This window comes from Zootoca vivipara, chromosome 8, assembly GCF_965207765.1.
Source record: "Zootoca vivipara chromosome 8, rZooViv2.hap1.1, whole genome shotgun sequence".
Lineage (NCBI taxonomy): Eukaryota > Metazoa > Chordata > Lepidosauria > Squamata > Lacertidae > Zootoca > Zootoca vivipara.
Window position 1 is genome coordinate 83,464,449 of NC_142591.1, and position 27,339 is coordinate 83,491,787.

At 44.0% G+C, this 27,339-nt stretch overlaps 1 protein-coding gene across 5 annotated transcripts in view; it reads right to left on the reverse strand.

The window, feature by feature from the left end:
• The window catches only part of TSNARE1 (t-SNARE domain containing 1), a 378,187-nt gene that overhangs the window by 183,875 nt on the left and 166,973 nt on the right, over positions 1 to 27,339 (reverse strand). For all 5 annotated transcript variants that reach the window (XM_088676051.1, XM_060277563.2, XM_060277562.2 and 2 more), the window contains exons 6-8: positions 15,338 to 15,428; positions 6,845 to 6,919; positions 5,139 to 5,195 (exon numbers count right to left, since the gene is read on the reverse strand). In XM_088676051.1, the coding sequence (XP_088532177.1) occupies positions 5,139 to 5,195; positions 6,845 to 6,919; positions 15,338 to 15,428 (223 nt within the window). The remainder of the gene's footprint in view (positions 1 to 5,138; positions 5,196 to 6,844; positions 6,920 to 15,337; positions 15,429 to 27,339) is intronic.

Consider the following 27,339-nt stretch of genomic DNA (forward strand, 5'->3'; position numbering starts at 1 on the left):
TTTTCTGTTCCTGTTAATGCATACTTACATAACAGGGGATTCCCTCCAAACCACTAAGCTCTGATACTTTTTTTGGGGGGGGGGGGAGAGAGAGAGAGAGAGAGAGAGAGAGAGAGAGAGAGAAAACCTTTAAAGAGAAGAGGGGGAAATGAGGCGGGGGCAACCAGAAGACAATGTGATTTCCTGCTTGAAGTGGATATTTTCCCTTCTGCGCATTTCTCTTGGCTACAGTTAATTGGAATTCAAATGATGTCCAGGGAGCTCTCGAGAGGTTGGGGAACTCTACCTCTGGCGAGATTCCGTTTAAACAAGTTAAACGGTGATTAAAGGGGAATCTGTGCAAACTTAGATATTTCTCCGGTGGGTTGATGCCAGGGGGGCGGGGTGCTCTGGGAGTTGGAGAGCTGGAAATGAAGGCAAGTGAAATGAGCAGCAGGAGCAAATGGTAATGAAGCATTAAAAGGAACAAGGAAGGATAAGACCGGGGAGGGGGGGGGAAGAGGTTGTAGATCTCTGATGATGCCTTGTACTTTTTAACTTGGGAACTGTATGTGATTACTAGTGGTGTTCTGTTATTTCAGCAGGGTCTGTCTCTCTGGGTATCAGTCTGGCTCTGTTGATCTGTTGTTTAACTTCATCAGGTGGATATTTTAGTTCCAAAAAAGGTTTGCTGTAGATCTCTTAGGTGAGAGAACACTTCAGTCTCCCATCACATTCTATACAAGATCTCAAAGTGGCTGTCTTATTACAAAAGAATTTCAGAAATAGACTGGAAAGAGAAGTTGCTGAACTGCAACTTATTACCAAGCTTAAAACCATGGAGAGACCTGGTCTGAATAAAGACATTGGATTCTTATCTCATTATACATGATAAAACTATCTTTAGCCATCTCACCCCTTGCTTTTTCCTATAAGACCAATTGCAGTCGTTAACAGTCGTCAACAGCTATCAGTCAGTCAATCACCCTTTCCCACCACCAATGACAAACTTAGTTAGTTGGTCTCTAAGGTGCTGCTGGAAAGATTTTTTTTTTAAAAAAAAATGGTTCTGAAAGTTGGATAGTTGTATATTTCCTTTACATCTGATGTGACTTGGCTCTGCATTGCCACAGGCCTGACCATCTATTTTCAGACCATGACTATATGGTTCCACAATGCACAGGGAGCCTGCAGACTTCCTGATGTTGTTGAACTGCAGCTCTCTCCCATCACTCTCCAACCAGCATAGCCAAGGGCCAGGGATACTGGGAACTGTAGTCTGAAAACCCAACCCAAGAGCTGTGGCTTCCCCCAATCTCCTTCCTCAGAGGTTTCGAAGCAGAGGTTGGGTGACCATCTGCCAGGATCCTTTAGCTGTGATCCTTGGGCTAGATGACCCTTCCATCTCTACGATTGCATCTGGCTGCGTCCATGCCCTTTCTCTGAGGCTGCTATGTTCCCTTCTGCGGCCCATCGTTCAGACACTGAGGTCCAGCTCTGAGGGCCTTCTGGTGGTTCCCTCCCTGCGAGAAGCCAAGTTACAGGGAACCAGGCCGAGGGCCTTCTCAGTAGTGGCGCCCGCCCTGCGGAACGTCCTCCCACCAGATGAGAACAACAACTACCAGACTTTTAGAAGACATATGAAGGCAGCCCTCTTTAGGGAAGCTTTTAATGTTTGATGGAATTGTTGTTGTTGTTGTTGTTGTTGTTGTTTAGTCGTTTAGTCGTGTCCGACTCTTTGTGACCCCATGGACCAGAGCACGCCAGGCACTCCTGTCTTCCACTGCCTCCCGCAGTTTGGTCAAACTCATGTTCGTAGCTTCGAGAACACTGTCCAACCATCTCATCCTCTGTCGTCCCCTTCTCCTAGTGCCTTCAATCTTTCCCAACATCAGGGTCTTTACCAGGGAGTCTTCTCTTCTCATGAGGTGGCCAAATTATTGGAGCCTCAGCTTCAGAAGGAGAAGGAACTGGCAAGCCACTCCAGTATCCCTGCCAAGAAAACTCCATGGACAAAGACAACAGGCATATAAAAGTTTGATGGAATACTGTATTTTAATATTTTGTTGGAAGCCAACAAAATAGGTCCAGCACCGAGGGCCTTCTGGCGGTTCCCTCGTTGCGAGAAGCCAAGTTGCAGGGAACTAGGCAGAGAGCCTTCTCGGTGGTGGCGCCTACCCTGTGGAACGCCCTCCCAACAGATGTCAAAAGGAAAAACAACTACCAGACTTTTAGAAGACATCTGAAGGCAGCCCTGTTCAGGGAGGCTTTTAATGTTTAATAGATTACTGTGTTTTATTCTTTTGTTGGAAGCCACCCAGAGTGGCCGGGGAGACCCGGCCAGATGGGCGGGGTATAAATAATAAATTATTATTATTATTATTATTATTATTATTATTATTATTATTATTATTATTATTATCTCCTTTCCCTTTTTTCCCTGGGATGTAGGAAGCAAGAGGAAGAGACAGGAGGGGAAGCAGGCCTGGCCGCGCTCACCTTTAATCATGTTACAAATGCCTTTGCCAAAGAAGGTTTAGGAGAATGCAATTTCCCTCCCCTTCCATAATCCATCTCTGTGGGTATTAAAATAATGCTGCATTTCACATCAAAATGAGATGACAGGCTGGATGAGGCTTCCCATTTATTTCTCCAGTAACCGTGTGACCTCTTTTGGCAGGGGGGAAGCCTTGATTTAAAGCCCTCACAGAGGCAGCTTTGGTGAGAGATGGGGAAGAGAGAGTTCACGTGGATTGTGGAGAGAATTGCAGTCATTCAGTCACCGCCTCTCCCTTTGCCACCCCTCCAGCAAATCCACAATTACTCTGCGTGAAGACAGCACACACACATTGTGATCATCGTCTGCAGGACAGACACAGCAGTGTCAGCCCAGCCCTAAGAGATGGCACCCGATTCCTCCCTGGTGTGGCACCCAGTCCCTAAAATCCTCTGCCCCTGGCATTTTCTGCTATTGCCCCTGCATTACGCAACACTCTTAAGAAGGTAAGATGAACCTGCTGGATCAGGCCAGTGGTCCCTTTAGTCCAGCATCCTGTTATCACGCTGGCCGACCAGATATCAGCCCTTGGGAAACCCATAAACAGGATTCGAGCACAAGAGAGCTCTCCCCTGAATAGCAACCGCTATTCAGAAGCATTGCTGCCTCCAACGGTGGAAGCAAAACAGCCATCGATAGCCATCTCCTCCATGGATCTGTCTCGTCCTCTTTTAAAACCATCCAAGTTGGTGACCATCGCTGCCTCCTGTGGGAGGGAGTTCCGCAGTTGAAACTGTGCGCTGTGTGAAGGACTTTCTTCCACCTGTCCTGAATCATCCAACATTTAGCTTCACCAGATGTCAACAAGATATGCTGCTAGGATTGTGGAGTTGGTGGGTACCCCAAGATTTATCTAGTCCAGGCACGTCCAACTCCCAAGAGACTGTAATCTACTCACGGTACATAAAAACTTGCAGTGATCTACCCATTGTTATTGCCAAGAGTTGTTGATTTTTTTGCGGGGAGGGTTGCCTAGAGCAGTGGTTCCCAACAGGTGGTCCGCGGACCCCCAGGGGTCCGCGAGCTATGCCAGAGGGGTCTGCAAGATGCTATTAGAATAAAAAATATATTAAATATATTTCGTATGATAACAGATTTTTTTGTTTGGGCCGCTTCCTGCATGAGCAGAGTCTAGCGCAAAACTAGAATTAGATAGAGGCAGTAGTTCTGCTGTATGCCGTTAGGTGGCGCTTTACAAACACTACTGTTTTGCAAAGAGGCAGCGCACGCATTCTACTAATGCTCACCTCCCCAAGATGCTTTGTGCGTGTCGGCTTCATTTGTGCGCTACTGCGCAGGCACCCTGTCTTCTCCATTCCCCTCCCTCCTCCCTGGCGTGTGCTGCCTCTTTGCAAAACAGTAGTGTTTGTAAATAAAGCGTTGTTTTTCGCGGAAGCTACAGTTAAAAATGGACCGTTGGTTAAAAAGTGGTTCGTTAAAACGACAAAGGCCTACAGATGAAGAGGAAGATAATGCTTTTGATGTTCAAGCAAGTAAGTCAGTGACTCTCGAACCGATCTTGTCAGTGTCTATTGAACCTAAATCGTCGGCGTCCCTTGAACCTAACCCTTCCAAGATCAGTGTTAAGCTTACTGGAAAAATTAGAAAATATAACTCTGATTACTTGGAAATATAAAATATAAAAAGACTCTTAATTTGGCTCTCACTTTTTAATTTTAGGATTAGGAATTAATGGGGGTCCTTGTCACAATAGCGGCTCGATGAGGGGTCCTCGAGAAAATTTTGTTGAGAACCCCTGGCCTAGAGCTTGTTGAGCTTTTTCCTCAATCGACCTGGAACACACTGGGCCAATCGATCCATTGGAAATGCCTGATGTAGTCTAACTCCCCCAGCCATGCAGCAATCACAGCTAAATAATTCCCGACAGGCGACCATCCAAACACTACCTTCGGAAAGTTCTTCCTCTTGTTTAGCCAGAATCTCCTTTCTTATAACTTGAATCCATTAGTTCGCTTCATTTCCCATGTATCGGCCCTTTAGATGTTTGAAGATGGCTATCCTATCTCCTCTCAGTCTCCTCTCCCCATGCTCTGAGCCTCCCAGGAAGATGAAAGACTTGGGTTGCAAAGAGACACACTGTTTGCTACTCTATTTACACTTCAAGAGTTAGGTCAGTTTCACCGCAGACGGCAAACTGTTCAACATATGTCTTCAGTCCATCTTTCAAGTGATATCAATTGGCCCTTTTCAGTCCAGGGACCAGCTGGGACCTATTATGAGACAAACGAACCAAACTCCCCCCCCCAAATATTGTGTGAAAAAGCAATACATTTCATGAACACCGACGGAGAGACATTCAGGCTCACAGTCTCCAAGGAACAGCAGGCTGTCTCCCACCTCAGAATATATGTGGACTTTTTCATTTGTTATACAGGATGTTAACCTTACTGCTTCAATAGATGCACAATACACCCAAATTACTGGTGCTGTAAGAAAGTCTGGAAGCCCTTGCAATGCAGGAGAAGGGAAGGATTCCAACGAGATGTTTTGCACCTTGCTAAACATTTGGTGCGTGATATCAAGAATAAAATTAGAGGTTGGCATATTGGCTCAAAATGCGTTGAATAAATGCTGTGCTTACCTGCTTCCTACTACTCTGTCCCTTGGGAAGCAGAGCTTTTGACTTCTCGGCGATTTTCTGGAAATACAATAACAGAATTAGTGGTCAGAACTGGAATGCATTAGGAATATTTGTGTGTGTGTGTGTGTGTGTGTGTGCGCGCGCGCGCGTACACGCACACACACACAGAAAGAAATATTGGGGGATGAGCTAACCCTATAATTTAGGAAAGGGGGGAGTGCTTTGAAAGGGTAGCCCTTTGAGAAATCAGAAGTAATTTTAACTTCAAGGGCGGCAGGGTTATCAAAAGCAAAGCATGCATTTAAAAAGTGACAGCCCCAAGTGTGGGGAAATAGCAATTTGCCACTCAACAACAGCTCCCTGACACAACCAGGCCACTCAGGGAGGGGGGAATATGCAATGGATAATTTTGGCACATTGTAATTTATTAAAGATAAATACATAGGTGGAAAACCGCCTGCGTAGGTTCTGATGGAACATGCATAGCTGAAAGAGAGGAACAGGAATTGCAGAATGTATTCAATGACACCAATGACTGGCGTCATTTGAATACATTCTCTCCAGATACGTCAATCCATATTTAAGATCATGAAGGGAATAAAACAACTCAAGCCGCAACAGATGAGAGCCGCTGACCTTGGGCCAGCCATCATATCAGCCTAGCCTACCTCACTGGGGTGTTGTGAGGGCAAAGGAGGGGGAGAACCAGCCACATCACTTTGAGCTCATTGAAAGAAAAGTGTGATAGTTGGGTAAATAATCATGGCTGTGTCCAATGCTGGACACTTAAGAGTTCAACTCATGCAATGGGATGTCCCCTTCTTCTCTCCCGGAACACCATAAACTGCTCTGGAGTGTTCCTCAACCCTCTGGAGAAGATTTTGTTGGGGAAAGGAAGAGGAGAGAAGGGATAGGCACAGTTGGACACAGCCCTAAATGAGTAAGCAGAACTCTGGCAGGAATTAGAAAAGGAACTACTGTAATATCCAGGTTCGTGCAGAATGGAAAGTGACCAACACTCTGTTGAGGCGGATGCGTAGGCAGCTGCCAGAGAAGAGTGAGGTGGTGGAAATGAAGAGCTAAGAAAGGGAACCAAAGGTGGGAAATGTACAAAAGAGCCTCATTGGCAGAGTGTTCTTCATGATTATGCAGGCTCCAGAAAAGGAGGATATTTCACCAGCTTTGCTCCCTCTGCCCATGTTGTTTTGCCACTCCGCTTCATTCAGCTAAATGCCAGCTTGGCTTGGCAAGTTGACTATGAGCTGAAACCTACCCACACCCTCCTCTCCAGCACCCCTTGCATTGGCATGAATCCATGGTTTAGTGTGACATCAAGCAGGCCAGAGAATCAGTGCAGCTCTCTACTTGCCTATGCAAAGCCTTAACCTTGGAGTTTGCCTTTCAAACTCAGCAACTTGCTTCCAAGTTGGGAGGTTCCTGGCTTAGGAAGATTTGAAATCCCTGGCCAATTCTTTGCACTGCACTACCTCCCTCTGAACTGTCTGCCTCCAAATGCTACCTCGGAAGCCTCCCCTTGGCCACTCTTAGACCACTCTGCTTGTTTCTGGTCCCGGCTTCTCTGCACGTTTCCTTCCTCTTAACCATCCGAGTAAAGTGATCATCTTGTGATCACTTGGAAACCCCCTAGAAAGGGACTCCTACCCATTCCGACACAGTATATATTGCAGATTCAGGCTCACAATCACCTTTTGCACCGTTCCATATCGCTGAATGGCATCAGAGAGCTGGTTCTTCAGCCGGTCCAACTGAAGTCGTTCTTGCTACACAAGATGAACAAGAAGATAAACAAGCATCATTAGCATATAACAGGATATTGCTTTTCTGCCACTAATTAACCAGAGATAGGAAATTCTTAAGGCCCCTTGACCCCCAAACTTATTACATGAGCACCGTTAGGCTGAAGCTGCAACACGACACAGAATTCACCATATCTAAGATTCATCTATTATTATTATTATTATTATTATTATTATTATTATTATTATTACCCCGCCCATCTGGCTGAGTTGCCCCAGCCACTCTGGGCAGCTTCCAATACACACAAAAATAATAATAAAAGATCAACATTTAAGCATTGTTGCATAAATTAAGAAACAAAGACACACAGTTTATAACATCATCATTATCATTATCAATCATTATATTTATTATTATTTTTTATTATTATTATTATTATTATTATTATTATTATTATTATTTTAAAAAACCTATCCCTGGACTCTCCTCCCAGCTGTCTCTGCTGTTCTCAAAGTCATGGTCTGAGAAAGGCTCCCAGGGCTGGGTAGGGGGGTAGGGGGGGTGGGGAAGGCAGGTGGAAGCCATTGCCCATAGACAGCCTCTCTCCTGCAATGCAGGAATCATTTTGGGGCTCAAAATCATGACCCTGAGATTAAGAGTCTCATACTCTACTTACTGAGCTATCCTTTGCGCTAGGAGTGGTATAATAATAATAATAATAATAATAATAATAATAATAATAATAATAATAATGCAATGTGAAATTGCTTTCAAATTCTTCCTGGAAAGTGATTTATAAACAAAACAAAACATATTTTTATTATTATTGGCAAGTGTATTTTAAACTGACTCTAAACTGAGCCATGATTGAGGGGCATCATATAGGCCTGTCCGGTCTCTCTCTCTCTCTCTCTCTCTCTCTCTCTCTCTCTCTCTCTCTCTCTCTCTCTCTCTCTCTCTCTGAAGAAGTGATGTTATTGTACAACTGGACCACATTATTTTGTTCTTTTTCCAGCTCCTGAGCGAACACACACACAAGGGAATTCCATTCTATGCAGCTTAAAGAAACTCTACTGTGGAACATCTTGAAAGCACAATTGCCTGAATGGCGCTAGCAGAGAGATTGTGTCAAATTGTTGTCGAAGCTGTTTCTGAATGCATTCAGAGAATGCAGCTCCTGAAGACAGATGGGGAAGAAACACTGATTTCATTTACATCGCACCGGTGCTGAATACGGGAGGCAACCTTGACAAGTAAAGCATGATCACCGTTGAAGAAACTGATCAGAAACATATTCTCTGCCATGAGGCATCAGAAGATGAATACATTAGTGCTACGCAAGGTAAACAAGCCATTCACAGTATGGCTGTAAGCAAGACAACTAAGAAGTTTTGATTCCAAGGTGGCCGGTAGTGGCATGCTTGCCTACAGAGCCAGTGTGGGATAGTGGTTAGAGCAGAGGTCGGCAACCTCCGGCCTATGGGCCGGACACGGCTCACAAAGGCTGTTTATCCGGCCCACGGGCTGCCCGTGAACCGAGCCGCCCGCTCAGTGAGCCCCCCGCGTGCTGCGCTAAACCGGCGCAACGTGGTGCAGGGACTCCCCGAGCGGTGCTGGAAATGGCGCCTGCACAGACGCCGAAAATCGCTTCTGCACAGCCGCAGAAGCATTTTCCGGCGCTGCGGAGATGCACAGAAGCCATTTCCGGCGTTGTGCTGTGCGCGTTCGGCCCACGGACAACGTCCATGGGAATGATCCAGCCCATGGCTGGATAACCTTGTTCAGAGCATGGGTAGGCAACCTAAGGTCTGGGGGCTGGATCCGGCCCAATCACCTTCTAAATCTGGCCCATGGACGGTCCAGGAATCAGCGTGTTTTTACATGAGTAGAATGTGCCCTTTTATTTGAAATGCATCTCTGGGTTATTTGTGGGGCACAGGAATTCATCCATTCCCCCAAAAAAGAATATAGTCTGGCCCCCCACAAGGTCTGAGGGACAGTGGACCAGCCCCCTGCTGAAAAAATTTGCTGTCCCCTGGGTTAGTGTGTCAGATTAGGACCTTGGTGGCCAGGGTTCAAATCCTGACTTGGACACCGTGACTTGGACTCACTTTCAACCTAACCTACCCCAGAGGGTTAATGTGGGGGTGAAAAGAGGAGGAGGAGGAGGAACCATATGAATCTCCTTGAGTTTCAGGTTGTTGTTGTTGTTGTTGTTGTTGTTGTTGTTGTTGTTGTTGCATTTCTTGGCCTCATCCATCTCGCTTCTTCTTATGTTCTTGTAACTACTAGCTCATTTGCCGTCCACTGTATGGTTTGCTCCCAGCGAAGTGGGAATTAAAACTAGATACATATGCAAAATTTGCTGAAAATATACCAATAATTACAATAAAAAAACAGCTTAAAGAATTGCCATTCAAAGTTGCATTTTTATTTTTTTTACTTAGACAATGTATTATCAAAATGCTTTTGTTTTGTTTTTCCAAAATTGCTATTTATTCGGCTGCTGCGGGGAGATCGATATCTGACAGTGGAAGAAAAGAAACCAAACAAAGCGGAAACAAAATGATCTATTGATTCGGCAGGCTGACAATGCTGATGATGGTTTCTATTATCTGTAATTTAGAGATGCATTTCCTACCATGATTTGTAACTATTATCCAGTCTTGGATAGCAACCCAGGAAATCTCATCACAGGACTTGTCAAACACAAAGAGCCATGTTAGAACTCATCAACCGCAGGGCCAGAGCTAGTTTGCATGCTCTAATTCTCTGGAATTAATCTAATTTGCAAAACATTTCCCACAACAACACTGTTCTGGTGCACTCATAACGTTCCCCGTCTCCAAATTATGGATTATTAACCAGTCTGTGCTCTCTCCACTGTGCTCTCTCTTCCATCATGTTGCTTGAGACACAATTAAACCACAATTATCCTGATGTATTTATCAACATCTGCACCAGCTATGTTTCAGCCTAACCAGAACTGCTTCAAAACTAAGGATGGGCGGGTCTATTTCTGGATCACTCCAGGCTCACGTGTGTGTGTGTGTGTGTGTGTGTGTGTGTGTGTGTGTGTGTGTGTGTTTTTACCCATATTGACATGCAATTCTGTTTCTGAGTTTCATTTTATTTTTAAGTCTCAAAATATGTTTATTCACCCAAGTGCATATATCTTGGGGTTTCAACAATATTGTTTAAATCTCCATTTTGGTACATCCAAACTGTTGGGAGATATGCTACATTTGGAGATGTGTGAAATCCGATGGAAAGCATATTCAGATCTCCAAATGTCACACGGCAGTTCTTAGCAGTTTAAACTAACTTCCTATAACAAATACAAATCGAAATAAAGCTATGGCGGCCTTCCAAGTCCCCCTCTCCCTGCCACCCCAGCAAAACAGGCCACCTATACAACTACTAATATTGTATAGCATAGCATCAAAATAATACTTCTTATTTTCAGAATGTGGATAGATATGACACAGGAATTTTCAACTCCGACAAATGTGAGAGATAAAAAAGAAAGAAAAAAGAAAGAAAGGAGAAAGGCTATTATAAAGTAGATGTGTTCTATGTTATAAATCAAGCACTACTAAGAGTTGCCCCCACCCCCGGCCAAGCGTCCCTCTTGGTTAACTGCTGGTCATCCTGGGGACCCGAGGAAGCCTATCCCAATCCACTTTGACCCTCTCTTGAGCCATAAGACCCCAGCTCCCTTCCACTCTTCCTCCTGATCCACCCATCCCACCCAACACATCTCTCTAGGGATCGTGACAACCGTAGGTAATTTGCAGCTTGGTAGCTCTTGTGTTGTGCAACCTGTTTTATATGGGTCTTCTTCTTCTTCTTTGGCGATCCCTTGTAGCCAAGTAACATTGTATTCCATGAACAGTGAGTCCGTAAGTGACTGTGGAGGCCAATTCTGGATCCACACATCCTTCCACAGTGGGGACTTAGGTTTCCAGGTGGGAGTTGATCATGGTGAGGGTTTGCCAAGTGTGCCTTCCTCTTAGCTCGTTTCTCCCTTGCGTCCTGAGATCAAGTGTCTTCAAAGCCCATGACACCTTTGGTAAAGGCTGCTCTCCAACTGGAGTGCTCGCAGGCCAGTGTTTCCCAGTTGTCGGTGTTTATACTACATTTTTTAAAGATTTGCCTTGAGATGATCTTTAAACCTCTTTTGTTGACCACCAGCATTACACTTTCCATTTTTAATTTCGGAATAGAGTAGTTGCTTTGGAAGACGATCATCAGGCACAGCAGTGGAGCTTCATGCTCCGCCACCGGAGAGCAGGCGCACTGCCCCCAGGGACGTGGCATGCATTCTGGGGGTGGGGCAGGACACTCCTTTTGGGGCGTGGGATGTGCCATGCACAGGGGCAGGATGTGCATTTTTGGGGCGGGGCACACCTCACACAGGGGCAGGTCACGTTTTGGGGGCAGGGCGGGCAGCCGTGATGGCGCCCCTGGGATCGCGCCGCTCAGGGTTCACCACCCCCACCGCCCCTATCTTCATACGCCCCTGATCAGGCATCCGCACAACATGACTAGTCCAACGAAGTTGAAGTTGAATAATCATTGCTTCAACATTGGTGATCTTTGCTTCTTCCAGTACACCGATATTAGTTCATCTGTCTTCCCAAGTGATGTGTAAAATTTTTTGGAGACACTGCTGATGGAATCTTTTGAGGAGTTGGAGATGGGGTTTATAAGTGGTCCATGTTTCGCAAGCACACATTAAGGTTGGTTCTGTAGTACAATAGCTTTGTAAACAAGCATTTTGCTTTCTCTGTGAATGTCTCGGTCCTCAAACACTCTGCACTTCAGTCGGGAGAAAGCCACACTTGCAGAGCTCAGGCTGCACTCACAGAACTCTATCTGGGTGCCTCCTACACAGCTTGAAGCTCAAGCCTGGGGATGTTGTTAGACCCCAGCTATTATAAGTTCTGGCCAACATGGTCCCTTGACAAGTGTGGTGGCCACTGGAGTCCAACAGCATTAGAAGAAAACAGGTTTCCAACCCTGCACTATCATAGCATCCCTCAGATGGCTTTACAAATCCTTCTGGGGAAGAAATATTGCTCTCTCTCTCTAAGCACATGATACAAACAATATACAACATAATGCTTTCAGAAGGGATAGACTGCAAAGCTCTAAATCAACAGATGGTGTCTCATGATATCAGAAGCTTTATGAGAGAGAAGTTTTGGAGCACTATTCGGGAAATTCCCCAAGAGGAACATCGAGGTTCAGCAACCGGTACCCACCTGGGCCATTTGTTCTGAGGGAGAAAGACTGCAGGCTTCACATCACAATTTGTAGGTTTAATTATTGCAGCAGCAGCATGATGCAGGTGGAAGGGGGGAGAGTGGAACATTGTAGATCTGTTATACGAATTTAGTAGGAGGCTCCATCAGCTATTATGGAACACCAAGACAAAGGACCACACTTCTTCCATATGCCGGAATATTAACATTTCCTTCTTCTGCAAACCATACTTTCAAAATTTATTTATTTATTTGCAAACAAAAAACAAAACAAAAAAATGTTCTCTCCTGGCTGGTCTTGCTCCAATTATACGTTTTGTTTTTGCTGTGCTGCCAGTGTTGATGGTAATGACATAAGAGTACCAGGAACTATTCTCTCTCTCTCCCTTCATTTGACTTCCCATTGGACCCAATTTGCGCCACAGAAAACGTCTCTGGAAGTCTCCGGCCAATTTTCCTTCGTCTTGATAACAGACCACAAGAAGAAATCTTTCATTTTATTTCACCCGAGCTTCCGTTTGGCAACTCAATAATCCAATCGCCTGCTGCACCATTTGGAGGAGAAGAAAAATGCCCTTATAAATTTGCAATGGTGCTGCATTTGCAAAAAGATGTTGTACACATTAATTGTTGTGTTGTATTTAGTGCAAATTAGCTTCTATCTAACAGGGACCTCTCTCCAACCTTGAGAGAGTCTTAAAACTTCTTTTGTTGACCACCAGCATTACGCTTTCCATTTTTAAGTTCAGAGCAGAACAGTTATGAGACAACAGCGCTGGTCATCAGGATGTCCTTGCCTTCATACATTGGCCCCACCCTGGTAATCATTGTGCAGGACATCAAATATGCTATTTCATAATGGTGGTTACCTGAGCTCAGTCACTGTGCATGCTAACAGATAAAGCCTACACGAGCCGCCAGCAGAGACTAATTACAGACTTCCATACCCGGGGTAGAAGCAAACCATTCACAATTTAATATTAACTCCATTATCAGCCGCCAAACTTTGACCACAGTCCAGGAAAATTCCATTCATCCAGATGCCCTTGATTTGGGAAATGAAGTGATTCATCCAAGTGTTGAGATAGAAGAATCCCGACATGAAAATATTCCCTGCAATTGGTTCCCAGACACAGAGTTTATGAATAGGACTCTGGAAGATCTGGAAAATGAGTCTTTAAATTCTAGCCCTACTAGGATGAACTCCCGTGTTCTTTTGATGCTCCTCACTATCTTGATAGGGTGTCTTCTGGTTATAAATGCACAGTTTTGAGAGACATGTCCTATATCTGCACAGACTAGCCAGAACACCCTCAATATTGACATTAGATTTTCCACCCCAAAGAGGCATCCATTCAGGAACTCTGAAGGTTCCCTGGAATAAGACGAATGTGAGAAATAAGCTGGACACACAAGGGCTATGAGTTGGGAAAGGATGCTCAAGACTGAGTCTTGGAACCAAAATATGTATACAAATGCATGGTCTGGAGCAGAATGATATTCTGAACGACATTCTTCCGCTTTTGTATGGGGATCATGTTCTCTTCTGTTTAGTTTCCGTTCTTTAATTATCTCGGTAGATTGGTATTGTTTTATAGCATGTTGCTTAGTTTGTGCTGTTAAATCAGGTTAGCTTAACAAAAGTTGTACAGATTGATTTTTATTTTATTTTTGTACGTATGAATATAATTGTTTCTAATATGTTCTGAATTGTTATATATTGCTCATTTGATATACTGCGGGCCGTTCGAGCACAATTTTGCAGAAAAGTGGCAGGTGTGTAAACAGATGAAGAAGATGATGGTGCTGATGATCTCAGTCCCTAAATTTCATGCTTTACACACACACACCCCATCTCCATATTTTAATTATTTTGTCCAGAAGCGCCCCCTGATCTGAGCCACATGGACCTGGCTCCTTTTCCAGGGGTGGTATGGGGGATGGCATTCCTTGTTTTGCTCACTTCCCATTGCTAAAGCCATTGTTCCTCTCTCTTTAAGACCTCCAAAAGCTTTCTGCTCACAGAAGACATTGTTACACATGTCTGGAATAGAAACCCGGAGTAGCTGCTTAAAGCATTATTGATTGATTTATCTTACACACGCACACAACTTACAATGTAAGGCATGATCTAGTGCATGGATCTGGCCTGGATGTAATTGTGCCGTAAAACATCTACCAAACTGGTGTGGCATAGTAGCAGTTGAACCCTAAATATCCTTACTAGGGCTGAGCAGTTAATGTGTGACCGCCTTGGCATCTTAAGATATCATAGTGCAGAACTGTGCACTTGTAAGCATTTCCTAATGAGGAATAGGAACTTTGAAAGGATTTGGGAAATGCCATGCAGTCCTGATCCAGCAAAGGCTGCCTATTAGAATTAAAAACAAATGCGAAACTAGGAGAGCTAAACATGGATGTCCCAATTTCCTGTTACTTCTGTCATTTTTCAATGTTTGATGCTTCCATGTTCCGGTTCAAATGAACTGCTTGAAGTTTAAATCAACCAGCTGTATCCAATATTAAAGATATTCAGAGCAGATCCATTAAAATTGATGGATATGATGTACAGGTCCATTCATTTCAATGGATCTACTAAAGGTAGAACTTAGCTGGCTATAACTCAACAGGATTTTTCTCTCTCTTTCTCTCTCTTAAATGTTCAGGTTCTGCTGCTTAAGTCTCTACACCCCAAAGTGATATTTAAATTTAATTACTTTTTAACAGGAATGCTGTTGTGCAAATATTGTACCCATATACAGAAATAAAACTGGGGATCTTGTAAACTGTTCATAATTAGGAGAGCATGACTTAAAACAAGGAACCTTGGGGGGGGGGGTCACAGAGAACCCTCCTGCCTTTCTAAGTAAGGCATACATAGGATTCAAAACAAAAAGCAATGGGATAGTTCAAAGAGACCCTATTGGTTCTTTTTTGCGTGCATTAATAGAAACAGAGATTTAACATCTTATCGTGCTGCCTCTTGCTTTCCTATGCATAAGAAATTCACAGGATCCGAACACTGGATCAATAAAGACCTCTTTTGACTACAGCCCCTTTTCTTTTCCCTTGCAGCTCCTTTATGGAGTTTCCATTTTTCCTGGATTTTGCAGCCATAGGATTGTGCTGTCACCCTCCACAACTTTGTCAGAAACCATTTCAAAGGCCACTTACCCTCGAAGAACCTCTGATGACCTCAGACAGCTGTCGGATGGCATTTGTGCATGTTGTGATGGTTTTGTTGGTCTCTTGTTGAGTCGTGTGCCTAGAAAGAAAGAAAGAAAAAGACAAAAAGAGGTCAATGACTTTGCAGCAATAATAATAAACAAAAGTTCTTTCGAAAGCCATCCTTGGAAACATAAGTGTCAACCTTTGTCAGTGCTCTACTTTCACATCAATGTTTGGTGCGCCAATTAATGCCAATTAATGCTCCTGGGCTGCAGAGCTTGACTTTGAAAATTGGGGATCTCTCCCCCTGAACATTTTGTTAGTGAAACCAAGAACTACAAGCTTTAATGAAAACCCATGCTTTGAAGGTAAACATTTGCACACAGCTACAAATGCACACACTCTCTTTCACTGTCTCATTTTTTATTAAATTTTCTGTTTTACAATCTAAAATTGTCATTTTAACATCCTTAAAATATCAATGACTTCCCTTCTTCTCTTTCCATGGTTCATTTTACATGTCATGAATCCCAGCATATTTCACAAAAAACTAAACCGTTCAGTATTCCCTTATTGTATCCATCAAAACTTATTTACACTGTTGAATTCATCTTAACGCTGCCAACGTTTTCAGCTGTACCCAGTTATTTCCCATATATTCAATAAACATTTTCCAATATCTTCTCTAAACGTATCTTCTTCTTGTTCTATTATTCTATATGTTAAGTCTGCAAGCTGAGCATATTCTGTCAGCTTAAGCTGCCATTCTTCTTTGGTTGGGACCTCGCTCGTTTTCCATTTTTGGGCTAACAAAATACGGGCTGCAGTAGTAGCGTATATAAATAACCTCTCTTATTTTTGACACCTGGGAGTTTCAGTCTGAATTATCAGACTGTTGGGGATAATACGCATGCACTCTCGTATCTTAGACCAGAATAATGAATTCAAGATCCCTGTAGCGCAGATTGAACCATAACAACAACCAGCTTGCAGTTGTTAAATTTCACAACTGGAAGGTGATGGACAGGGGGGACTGGACATGGAGCCAATCCCCTGCTCCTGATAATCCTTTAAACTGTGAAAAGAGATGTTCCTCTTACACCTTAAGAAAGCGCAGAAAGTAAGCAGACATTTCTCCTTAGAGGACACTTGATACAGGACACAGTTACACAAAGTATACCCACCAGAGCCTCATAACAGCCATCTAGCTCCATTAATCCCTAACCATTGGCCATGCTGGGTGGCCCTGATGGGACCACAATGACATCGGGAGCACCATAGGTTCCACAGCCCCTGATTCAAGTTGCGAGGACTACCCTGCAGGTGGGATTGACCTCAAAGTTGGAAAAAAACAACAACACAGTTGTGGTTCTTTCCAGTGGTCACTTTGTTCATGTTCCATCCTAGTTTAATTTCACCTTGCATACCATATGTGGTTCAATGGGACCCGGAACCTTCAGATTCCAGTACAGTGCAAAGATGTTCCTGTTTCCAACAAACCTATTATCTCCCCGCCGAGCTTCATCTGACTTCAATAATATTTGGTCATTTTTGTCATCTGTACCTCAAACCAGTTCTTAGCATCCAATGAAGGGTCCTTCTCTCCCCTTCTCCAGTTATAACTAATAGCCAACCTATCAGCAGCGTGGACAAGACTCACCAACTCCATATCTGCTAGCAGGACCGATGATGATCTCACATGACAAAATAGTGTAGCTTACATATGAATCATCCTGGATCCTTTGATGTGCATCAGAGGCCCTTCTCTGTGTCTCCCACCCAAGGGAAGGGTAGAGGCCTTTTCAGTGGTGTCCCCCCCCCAAGTCTATGGGGTGCTCTTCCCAGAGAGACACACTGGGATACATCTCTGTCAGGTTTGTTTTGTTTTGTTTTGTTTTTGTTTTTTGCCTACAGACTTTTCTGCCTTCACAGACCTTGGGTTAAGTAATGGTGGTGCTCATCTTTCAGGAGGGGAGGGAGAACTTGGTGCCTATTAAAAATTATTGCTGGGCGAGCCTTTTATGTTTTATTTTTTGAAATATATTTATTAAGATTTTTTAACAAACAGCAAAAGCATACAAAAATACAAAACACAAAAAATACAAAAAAATACAAAAATACAAAAACAAAACTTCTAGCTTATAATCCTTATTTCGAATCTAATGACTTCCTCATTCCACCTCCTTCTGCGCTCCTTTACAGATTGGGCGAGCCTTTTATTGATCTTGTATTGTTAAGTGCTTCAATTTTTCTGTGGTTTTAAATCGTTTGCATGTGCCATGTTTTCACTGCCGTGGCAAATAGAGAGCTAACAAATGAAGGTAACTTCCCTGGGATCTCTGGGTGAAAGGTTGCGCAAAAATCAATCAATTAATTAATTAATTAATTAAGAAACTAATAAATAATGATAACAGGTTCCATAGTCAAAAGAGAACCAGTCATTCCCTCTCTTTGATCAAGGGCAACTTCCAGGATCCCATTAGCTTATGAGCACATCCAGTAAATATGACTTGTATCTGCTCATATTGAGTCTCAGCACAGAGGGGGAACCCCCCCCCCCATGCTATCCATATTTCATAGCAAAGCACATTTTCTGCAATAGATTGCCTTGTAAGAAACTAAAAACAACAACGATAAGCACCTGAAGGAGCGTCTCCACCCCCATCGTTCAGCACCCACTGAGGTCCAGCACCGAGGGCCTCCTGGTGGTTCCCTCATTGTGAGAAGTGAGGTTACAGGGAACCAGGCAGAGGGCCTTCTTGGTAGTGGCACCCACCCTATGGAACACCCTCCCATCAGAGGTCAAGGAAATAAACAACTATCTGACTTTTAGAAGACACCTGAAGGCAACCTTGTATTGGGAAGTTATTAATGTTTGATGTTTTACTATATTTTATATATATTGTAAACCACCCAGAGTGGCTGGGAAAACCAAATGGGCAGAGTGTAAATAATAAAATTATTATTATTACCACCTTCGCCGTTGTGGGTCAGACAAGATGTTACAAGGAATTACATTATTATTTTTCCCATTAAAAAGAAGAATAAAATAACAATAAAGCAGCAACCCTTGAATCTGATAAGAATAAGGGTCACATTTTTTCTCCCAGATCAAAAACTGCCCTCTCCTGCAAGACAATTTTTCATCTGTGGTGGAAATCATACCAAGTGCCCCTTGAGACCTCTGGTTTAGCCTGAACTAATATGCATTCTATGGCTACATGACTGGCAGCTTCACCTCTCTGGAAAATCTATGCAGTGTGTGCCACTTTACAAGAAAGGACTCCCGAGAGCTTCAAAGCAGCGAGCACAGGTAGAACAGCTGCCTGTGATTAAAAAAAGAAACACACAGCAATTTTATGCACAGTACCCAGCAATCCTATAAACGAGAACTTAGTGTACCATGAAGATAACATCTCTTCAGCCACAGAGCAGCACTTCAGATACATATTACTGATATATATATATATATATATATATATATATATATATATATACTAGAGAGAAGAGGCTATTTTTGCCACTGCTTGGCAGCCGAAGTAGAGTCAAAGAAGAAAAATGCATAGGAGGGCAGGACTAAAAGATGCTCTTTAGATTTAATCAACAACCCAAAAACCTTGGCAGAATAGGCACCGTTTAGCTGCCACATGGTGCATTTCTCTTTCGTGTTTTCAATGTTTACAGCACTTACTGTTCTGAACATGAGTCCAATTGATCACATGCATACCAGCAACCTGATACGACTCTCTAGGGAATATTTCTTTTTTTTTTTTCTTTTGCCATCCTTCTACTTATTTGTTTCTCTGTTTTATATCCCACTTTGCCTTCACGGAGCTCAAGGTGGCATATATGCCCCCCCCCTTGACATTGTGCAATCTTTTAGCCACGGGATGTTGAAAGACAAGAGCACATAATTATTTCAACTCGCTATGGGTTGCAGCCAACTCAGTTGCATTCCAAGTAAAGCCCTTGACATTAAATGGACCTGCCATGCTCGTTCATGTCAGTGGGTCTACTCCGAGTAAACTTTGCTCAGCTACCTGATCATTTTGTATGCAGTTGTTGCTGATTCCCTTTTTTAAATCCTATATTTTTTGGCAAATTGCTTCTTATTAAAAGCGGCATATAAATGTTTCGAACGGGACATGGAATTTGCTGCAAGAGAATCACCCTCACACACCTTCCCTTCCTTGTTTCACCAGCTTGCAGCGGAATCTGGTAAGGGGGAAAAAAAGGCAGTTCTTCCCTCCGTCTGCATTTGTTGCACAGCGTGTCTGTATAGATATATAGATTAAGGATCTCCCTCGCTGTGCCGTAGGGTGACATTCCTCGGAATCCATTTCTTTCCGCCTGAGACGTCCCTTTAATTAACTTCTTACTGTCCCGTGGGGAGAAGGATACGGCAGAAAGCTAATAATAAAAATAATACTGACATTTCTTATTACTCTTCTGTATTAAAATAAAATAAAATGCTGTGGGAGGTGAAATTCCAAAGCTTTTATTTTTTAATGAAGATCTTAATGGCACCGAATGTAAATTAAACCTAATTACGACCTGATTTATGAATGAGTCTCCAAGAGTGAAGCCTCACAAAAGTTAATTATGCTGACAGTGTAGCAAAGGCAAGAGACATTGAGTTTCGAGGCGGCTGAGAATGACCATTGGGTGGAGTAAAGCAGGAATGGGGAACCTGTGGTCATGCAGGTGTTGTTGAGCTACAACTCTGTCATTCCAAGATAGCATGATCAAGGATAAGCTGTAGGAGTATAGCATCTAGAGCTAGGGAAGTAATAGTACCACTGTATTCTGCTCTGGTCAGACCTCACCTAGAATACTGTGTCCAGTTCTGGGCACCACAGTTCAAGAAGGATACTGACAAGCTGGAACGTGTCCAGAAGAGGGCAACCAAAATGGTCAAAGGCCTGGAAACGATGCCTTATGAGGAACGGCTTAGGGAGCTGGGTATGTTTAGCCTGGAGAAGAGAAGGTTAAGGGGTGATACGATAGCCATGTTCAAATATATGAAAGGATATATTTGAGAAGCGGACACGGACAGAGAAGTGGACACGGAGCAATGGATTCAAACTTCAAGAAAATAGATTCCACCTAAACATTAGGAAGAACTTCCTGACAGTAAGAGCTGTTCGGCAGTGGGATTTGCTACCAAGGAGTGTGGTGGAGTCTCCTTCTTTGGAGGTCTTTAAGCAGAGGCTTGACAGGCATATGTCAAGAATGCTTTGATGGTGTTTCCTGCTCGGCAGGGGTTGGACTGGATGGCCCTTGTGGTCTCTTCCAACTCTATGATTCTATGATTCTAGTCAGACAACAGCCAGACAGTCAGAGTTTCCCCATGGAAGAGAGCATAGCTTGCCTTCAGAAGGTCCCATGTTTTTTTTTTATTATTTTTATTTTTTTTTGTTAAAAAAGACTTTATTGAAACATTTAAAAGAAACATTACAGCAAAAGACAAACAACCATTCCTCTATTGCCATAGAATCACATTTCTAAATTTTAACATTTCACACACACGCAACACGAATCAAAATTACATTTATAATCTTACCACTCTATTATTTCATTAAAAAAAAAAAATTAACTTCCAAACTTGCCCACACCACTTAGCTGTAACTTACTCCTACTACTTGCGTTGTTAATCCATACGAATCAGCCCTAACATACGGTTCTCCCCCATCCAATTACCTTTCTCTATTTTTCCCCACGCTGCCTCAAAGTAAACAGATCTTTAACTCCGTTCTAATATCCTTTTTCTTAAAATAATCCTCTACATATTCCCATTTCCTGCTAATTGATTGTTTTGACTTATTCCTAATTGCTGCCGTCATTCTATCCAAGCTCATAAAATCTATTAATTTTACCTGCCATTCTTGTATTGTTGGAGCCTCTACTTTTTTCCACATTTGTCCTATTAGCAGCCTTGCCGCCACACATGCATAAAGAAAAATACTTTCCCTGTCTTCCGGAAGGTTTTCGGGAATCAAACTTAATAGAAAATATTCTGGGTTTTTCTTAAACGTGAATTTTAACATCTTTTTCAATTCCTCATACACTTCCCCCCAGAATTTAGATATCTTTTCACATCCCCACCAACAATGTAAATAGTCACCCACCTTATCTTTACACTTCCAACAGTTTTTATCATCATTCTTATATATTTTACTTAGCTTGTCCGGAGTCAGGTGCCACCTATATAACATCTTCATCATATTCTCCTTTATCCCGGTACAGGCCGTAAACTTTAGTGTTTTTTTACACAGTCTGTCCCATTGGACTTTATAAATTGGCCTCCCCAGGTCTTGGGCCCACTTAATCATCGTACTCTTTATTTCCTCATCTTTTAATTCCCATTCTAGGAGATATCTATAAATTTTTGATAATAATTTAGAATCACTTTCAATTATTAATTCTTGCACCTTCGATTTCCCTTCCAGAAACCCTTTCTCCTTGTGGCTCTTGAACAAGCTTTGTAATTGCAAGTACTGTAACCAGCTAGTACAGCTGGTTTTAATCTGGTCGTATGATTTCAACCTTAACTCCTCGTTTTCTTTGACTATCACATCTCGGTATGTTAACCAAGTTCCCTTCCTGCATCTCCCCCCCATCGCCGTCATTTCTAAAGGAGAGGCCCACCAAGGTGTTTTTGGTTCAAGTAGATCTTTAAATTCCAGCCAAGTTTTTAAAATCGTTTTTTTGATTATGTGATCTGAGAATTGATTGAACCTACCCCCCCCTTCCTGTAACAAATAAGTGTGCCATCCAGTTATATTTCTGAATCCCTCTACCACTAGAACCTCTTCATCCTCCAATAGTAGCCATTCTTTAAGCCAGCATAAGCATGCGGAGGCGTGATAAATCCTAAGATCCGGGACCCCCCAACCACCCCTTTCTTTATTATCAGTCAGTAATTTATACTGGACCCTTGCTCTCTTACCTCCCCATATAAATTTGGACAAATCCTTTCTCCACCTATCAAATATTTCTTTTTTCCCCATGTTTCATTCCCCAGAATCTTCAGATAGGGCTGGAGAGGCCTCTGCCCAAACCCCTGAAGAACCACTGCCAGTGAATGTCAAAAATAGCAAGCTAGGCGAGCAGATGAGAGCTAAAAACATACCTGTCAAGTATCCCGTTTTTCGCGGGAAACCCCCGTATTTAAATCCATTTCCCACTGTTATCCCGAATGGCAAAATATCCCGTAATTCCCCCGGAATTTATAAGGAAGCAGCTCCTGCAGGACGAAAATCACCTCTGTGCATGCCCGGGCATGCACAGAAGCAATTTCTGGTGTCCAGACATGCAGACACGGGCAGCCCGGCACCGGAAGTTGCTTCTGTGCATATCTGGGCATGCACAGAAGCGACTTCCGGTGCCGCTCTGCCCATGTCTGGGCACTGGAAATCGGGCAGAGCCAGCACCGGAAGTGGCTTCTGTGCATGTCTGGATATGCACAGAAGCGACATCTGGTGCCGCGCCGCTGCTGATCCCTTATTTTCCAATCCGGAAGTTGACAGCTATGGCTAGAAGCCATCAGCGTTTGACAGCGGCCACATCTTGGGAACAACTCCAACTGGCTGGCTAAAACAGGTGAGGATAGCCAATGGGTCACAAACCCTTAATAATAATATGTACCCCACCCTCCCCGGCTGGAGCCAGGCTCAGAGTGGCTAACATATAAATAACATAGTATACATAAAAACAGGCATCAATTGATTAAAACACATCTTAAAATAAATTTGGAACAAATTAAAATCTGGACAAATGGCAGTTATCAGGTTAAGATTGAGAGGGGTTAATACTTGCCAGGACCAACTGTTTTCACTGATCATAGAAGGACCTGTGAACAGGCTGGGAGGCCTCCTTCATGCTTGTTCTTATACAAAGACTGCACCCTGGCCAAAGGTCTGATGGAACAGCTCCGTCTTGCAGGCCCTGCAGAAAGATGTCAAATCCCACAGGGCCCTGGTCTCTTGTGGGAGAGCGTTCCACCAGGCCACGGTCGAAAACGCCCTGGCTCTGGTCGAGGCCAGTCTAATTTCCCTGGGTCCCGGGATCTTCAGAGTGTCGTTGTTTGCAGACCATAAGGTCCTCCATGGGGCATACCAGAGGAGGCGGTCCCGTAGGTACGAGGGTCCTAGGCCATATAGGGCTTTGAAGGTTAAAACCAGCACCTTAAACCTGATCCTGTACTCCACCGGGAGCCAGTGCAGCTGAGTTAGAGACTTCTCCTGCATGTGAAGACAGGTTCCGACAGATTGAACAGAGAAGACCAGGGCTTTTCTTCAGCCAGAACTCACAGGAACTCAGGTGGGTGCCATCGCCATTATAAGAGAACAAGGGAGACGTTTGTAGTGAGTTCCGGCAACTCTTCCCCCCCCCCTAGAAAAACAGCACTGGACAAGACCAATAGGGGATCCAACACTTGAGAAGCTGGTTTCTGCATGTGCCACAGAAGGAAATGAGGGGCAGATGGGGATCATCAAAGTGGGAAGGTGGTCCATTCAGGAGAAAGAAGACTATGACCTTAAACCTTGCAGGGTATCTTGCAGGAGAAATAAGGGCTAAGGAGTAAAGCCTACACAAATCCGGAGTGGGGTCCCTAAAACGGTTGAAAGGTGTCATGTACGCCTCCTTCTGGCAGCTCCTGAAGCCAAGCTGGTGCCAAACGTCTTGCTCTGCTTTCCTTTGGGCCACATCAGCGAGGTCGGGGGCTGTGTGTCTTGTCATCTGGGCAACCCAGGACCTCCAGACACACTGCCCAGGCTTGCAACCTGGGGTGGTAATTCTGGTGCTCCTAAGGCATTGGCTGGACTTCAAACCCCCCCCCCCCGATGTGCACTCCATTGTCTTGAGAGACAAGTGGATGCTGATAACAACAGTCTGAGTCAGCGTAAGATCCTCCATGTATAATTTGTTGCTGTTTCGTCATTTAGTCATGTCCGACTCTTTGTGACCCCATGGACCAGAGCACGCCAGGCACTCCTGTCTTCCACTGCCTCCCACAGTTTGGTCAAACTCATGTTCGTAGCTTCAAGAACACTGTCCAACCATCTCGTTCCTCTGTCGTCCCCTTCTCCTAGTGCCCTCCATCTTTCCCAACATCAGGGTCTTTTCCAGGGAGTCTTCTCTTCTCATGAGGTGGCCAAAGTATTGGAGCCTCAGCTTCACGATCTGTCCTTCCAGTGATCACTCAGGGCTGAATTCCTTCAGAATGGATAGGTTTGATCTCCTTGCAGTCCATGGGACTCTCAAGAGTCTCCTCCAGCACCATAATTCAAAAGCATCAATTCTTTGGCAGTCAGCCTTCTTCAAATGCGGGATTTGACATCTTTCCGCAGGGCCTGGAAGACAGAGCTGTTCCGCCTGGCCTTTGGGCTGGACTTAGACTGACCACTATTTAGTCTGACCATTTTTTCCCCCGCCCTTATGGTTTTGATTTGGGCCATGTTATAATGAGGCTGCATTTATATATATATATATATATATATATATATATATATATATATAATATATATATATATATGTGTGTGTGTGTGTGTGTGTGTGTGTGTGTGTGTGTGTATATATATCCACATTTTAATCAATCCACATTTTAATCAATAGCCTCACCCAAATTCTCCATATTCTCTTGCTCCCATCATCCCTGATCACTGACGATGCTGCCTAGGGCTGATGGGAGCTGGAATCCTAAGGTATCTGGAGGGTTTGTGTTGGCTACCCTGTCATAGGCTCTACATCAGCCATGAGGAACCTGTGTGTATGCAAAATGGGTACACAAAATGTGTACAAGGAACAAAATGTACACAACACCAGAGGACAGAGTGGGATGGAGCAGACCTACGATTGTCAGAGAGTCCAACATGGGATGTAATTTTCTGCTCAGTCCATCCCTATGAAGTGTATGCCTCATATTTAATTTAAATTTGTATCTTCAGTCATCTCACTTTTCCTCCCTTCCCCCAAACTGATCTTCCCTTTCTACGGTCTTTAGTTGACATAGATATAAGATATTTTAGGAACTCAATTATTGTTTGCGTATTTGAGAATTCGCCTCTTTTTTGGTCTCTTTATTTTGAACCAATTTCATTTTAATTGGTATCCTTTTTTATAGTTTTCAATACTGTAGATCTTGAAAAGCAGTTCGATAAAATTCATATTAAGAGAGAGCGAGAGCTGGAGATTGCTTTGAGGGGGGAAGAACTGCCAAATATAAAATGAAGTGGAATTATTTCAGAAAGCAGCTATTAAATTAGAATGTAGCTAAAAACGGAAAATGCCACATTCCTAGCTATGCTTACCCAGATACAAGCTCAACTGAGTTTGATCGGAATCACTACTAGAAATGGAGGGGGATTTCAATTCAGTTCACATTGAAATGTAAACCAACAGAATTTGTACTTTGTGTGGACAGGCAGATTCCCCCAAACCCCAGGCGACCCCTGAGCGGAATAATGACTCAAGACAACCTGCTATGGGATTAAAATTGGCCACAACTTTATTAAGATTCAGATGTGGGGAGACCTTGGCTCAGGCACTGGGCGTTTATCCTTCCCAGTCCCCAGCCGGGGATCTGGGAGACTTCAGGGATATCCAGAATGTGTGGGGATTGGGTTGGCTCAATCAGAGCAGACCTATGTTCAAGCAGAGAGCCCGCCCCCCATTCGCCGCCGCTGGAGGGGAGAGCAATGACAACCTCTCAGCGTATGGCCAATGCCTCCCCTCAAGACCCGTTTAACAGGAGACCCTGGTATCACTGCTGCAAAGGGGGATGTGGGTCACCGCTTCAACCCCCCCCCCCCATTTAGGAAGACAGACTAGAGGATTCCACCCAAGGCCTAAAACCACCAAAGTTGTGACATTTTGCTACGGGAAAGGCAAAACCTGCCAATTCAGGAAAATTCATTCACGGCCCTTCAACAGCGACCTTGATGTAGCAGCGCCTGCGTACCTATGGAGAAGAGGTTAACCTGCTAAAGAAAACTTAATTGAGGGAGTGGAGGGTGGGAGATGCTCTGGAGCCGACTGCTGCTTCCCAGGCAAGCTACACCTTCTGTTGTGTGGGCAGGGAGGTCCCTCCCCTTACCTGACCTGGCAACGCTTCCCCGGCAGGATTGGGCGGTAGACTGAGATAGGTGAAGACCCCAATTATCCAGCCTGGGGAGGATGAAGCCAGTCCCAACTACCAAGAGGTGCACTGGGATCCAGGGGGCTGTGCACGACTACGCAAAAATCGTCCCCCATTTGATGTGGGGAGCGGTCATTCTGAACAATGTGAGAAGCGAGATGCAGTCATCCTTGAAAACTCGCCCCACCTAGGTAGCTTTGGGAAGGCAGTGTGAGGGCTCTGGCAGCTTCCCAGAGCCCTCACACCGGCTTCCCCAAACCCAGTTAGCATGGCGGTGCCTTCCTTATCAGTCTCTGGGAAGGTGTGAGGGCTCTGGGAGTGTTGGTAAGGAAGGCACTTCTTCACTTGGCAGGGTTGAGGAAGGCTCCAGGAGAGGACCTTCCCAGATCCCAGGAAGCAGCCCTCTGCTTTGTGGTGGTGGTGGTGGGGAGAGCATTTCCAGGGATTCCTGACCTTGTGTGATTTTGCCTTTGCACATGGACCACGGGAACCGAACCCTCACATAAGTGGCAGGCCCACTGCAATTAATTTCAGAGTTTTTATATCTTGTCCTTCCTCCAAAATCAGAGCACAGGGCAGCTGACAATAAAAACAAAACAAAACACAACATCAAAAAGGTAAAAGGCTTTGGGGACATTATCCATGAAGAGAAGATACTTAGGACCCCAATAGAAAAGAAACCCGAGGCCTACTTGTTGGGCCTATTAGGGAAAGATATCCCACAAGAAAAGAATTTTTAAATATGCAACGGTAGCAGCTAGAATAGTACCTTGCCAGTAAATGGAAAGTTGAAACAAACTCTTCCAAGGAGGACTGGATATGTAAATTGAGTGAATATATACAGTTGGGAAAGGAATACAACAAGGTT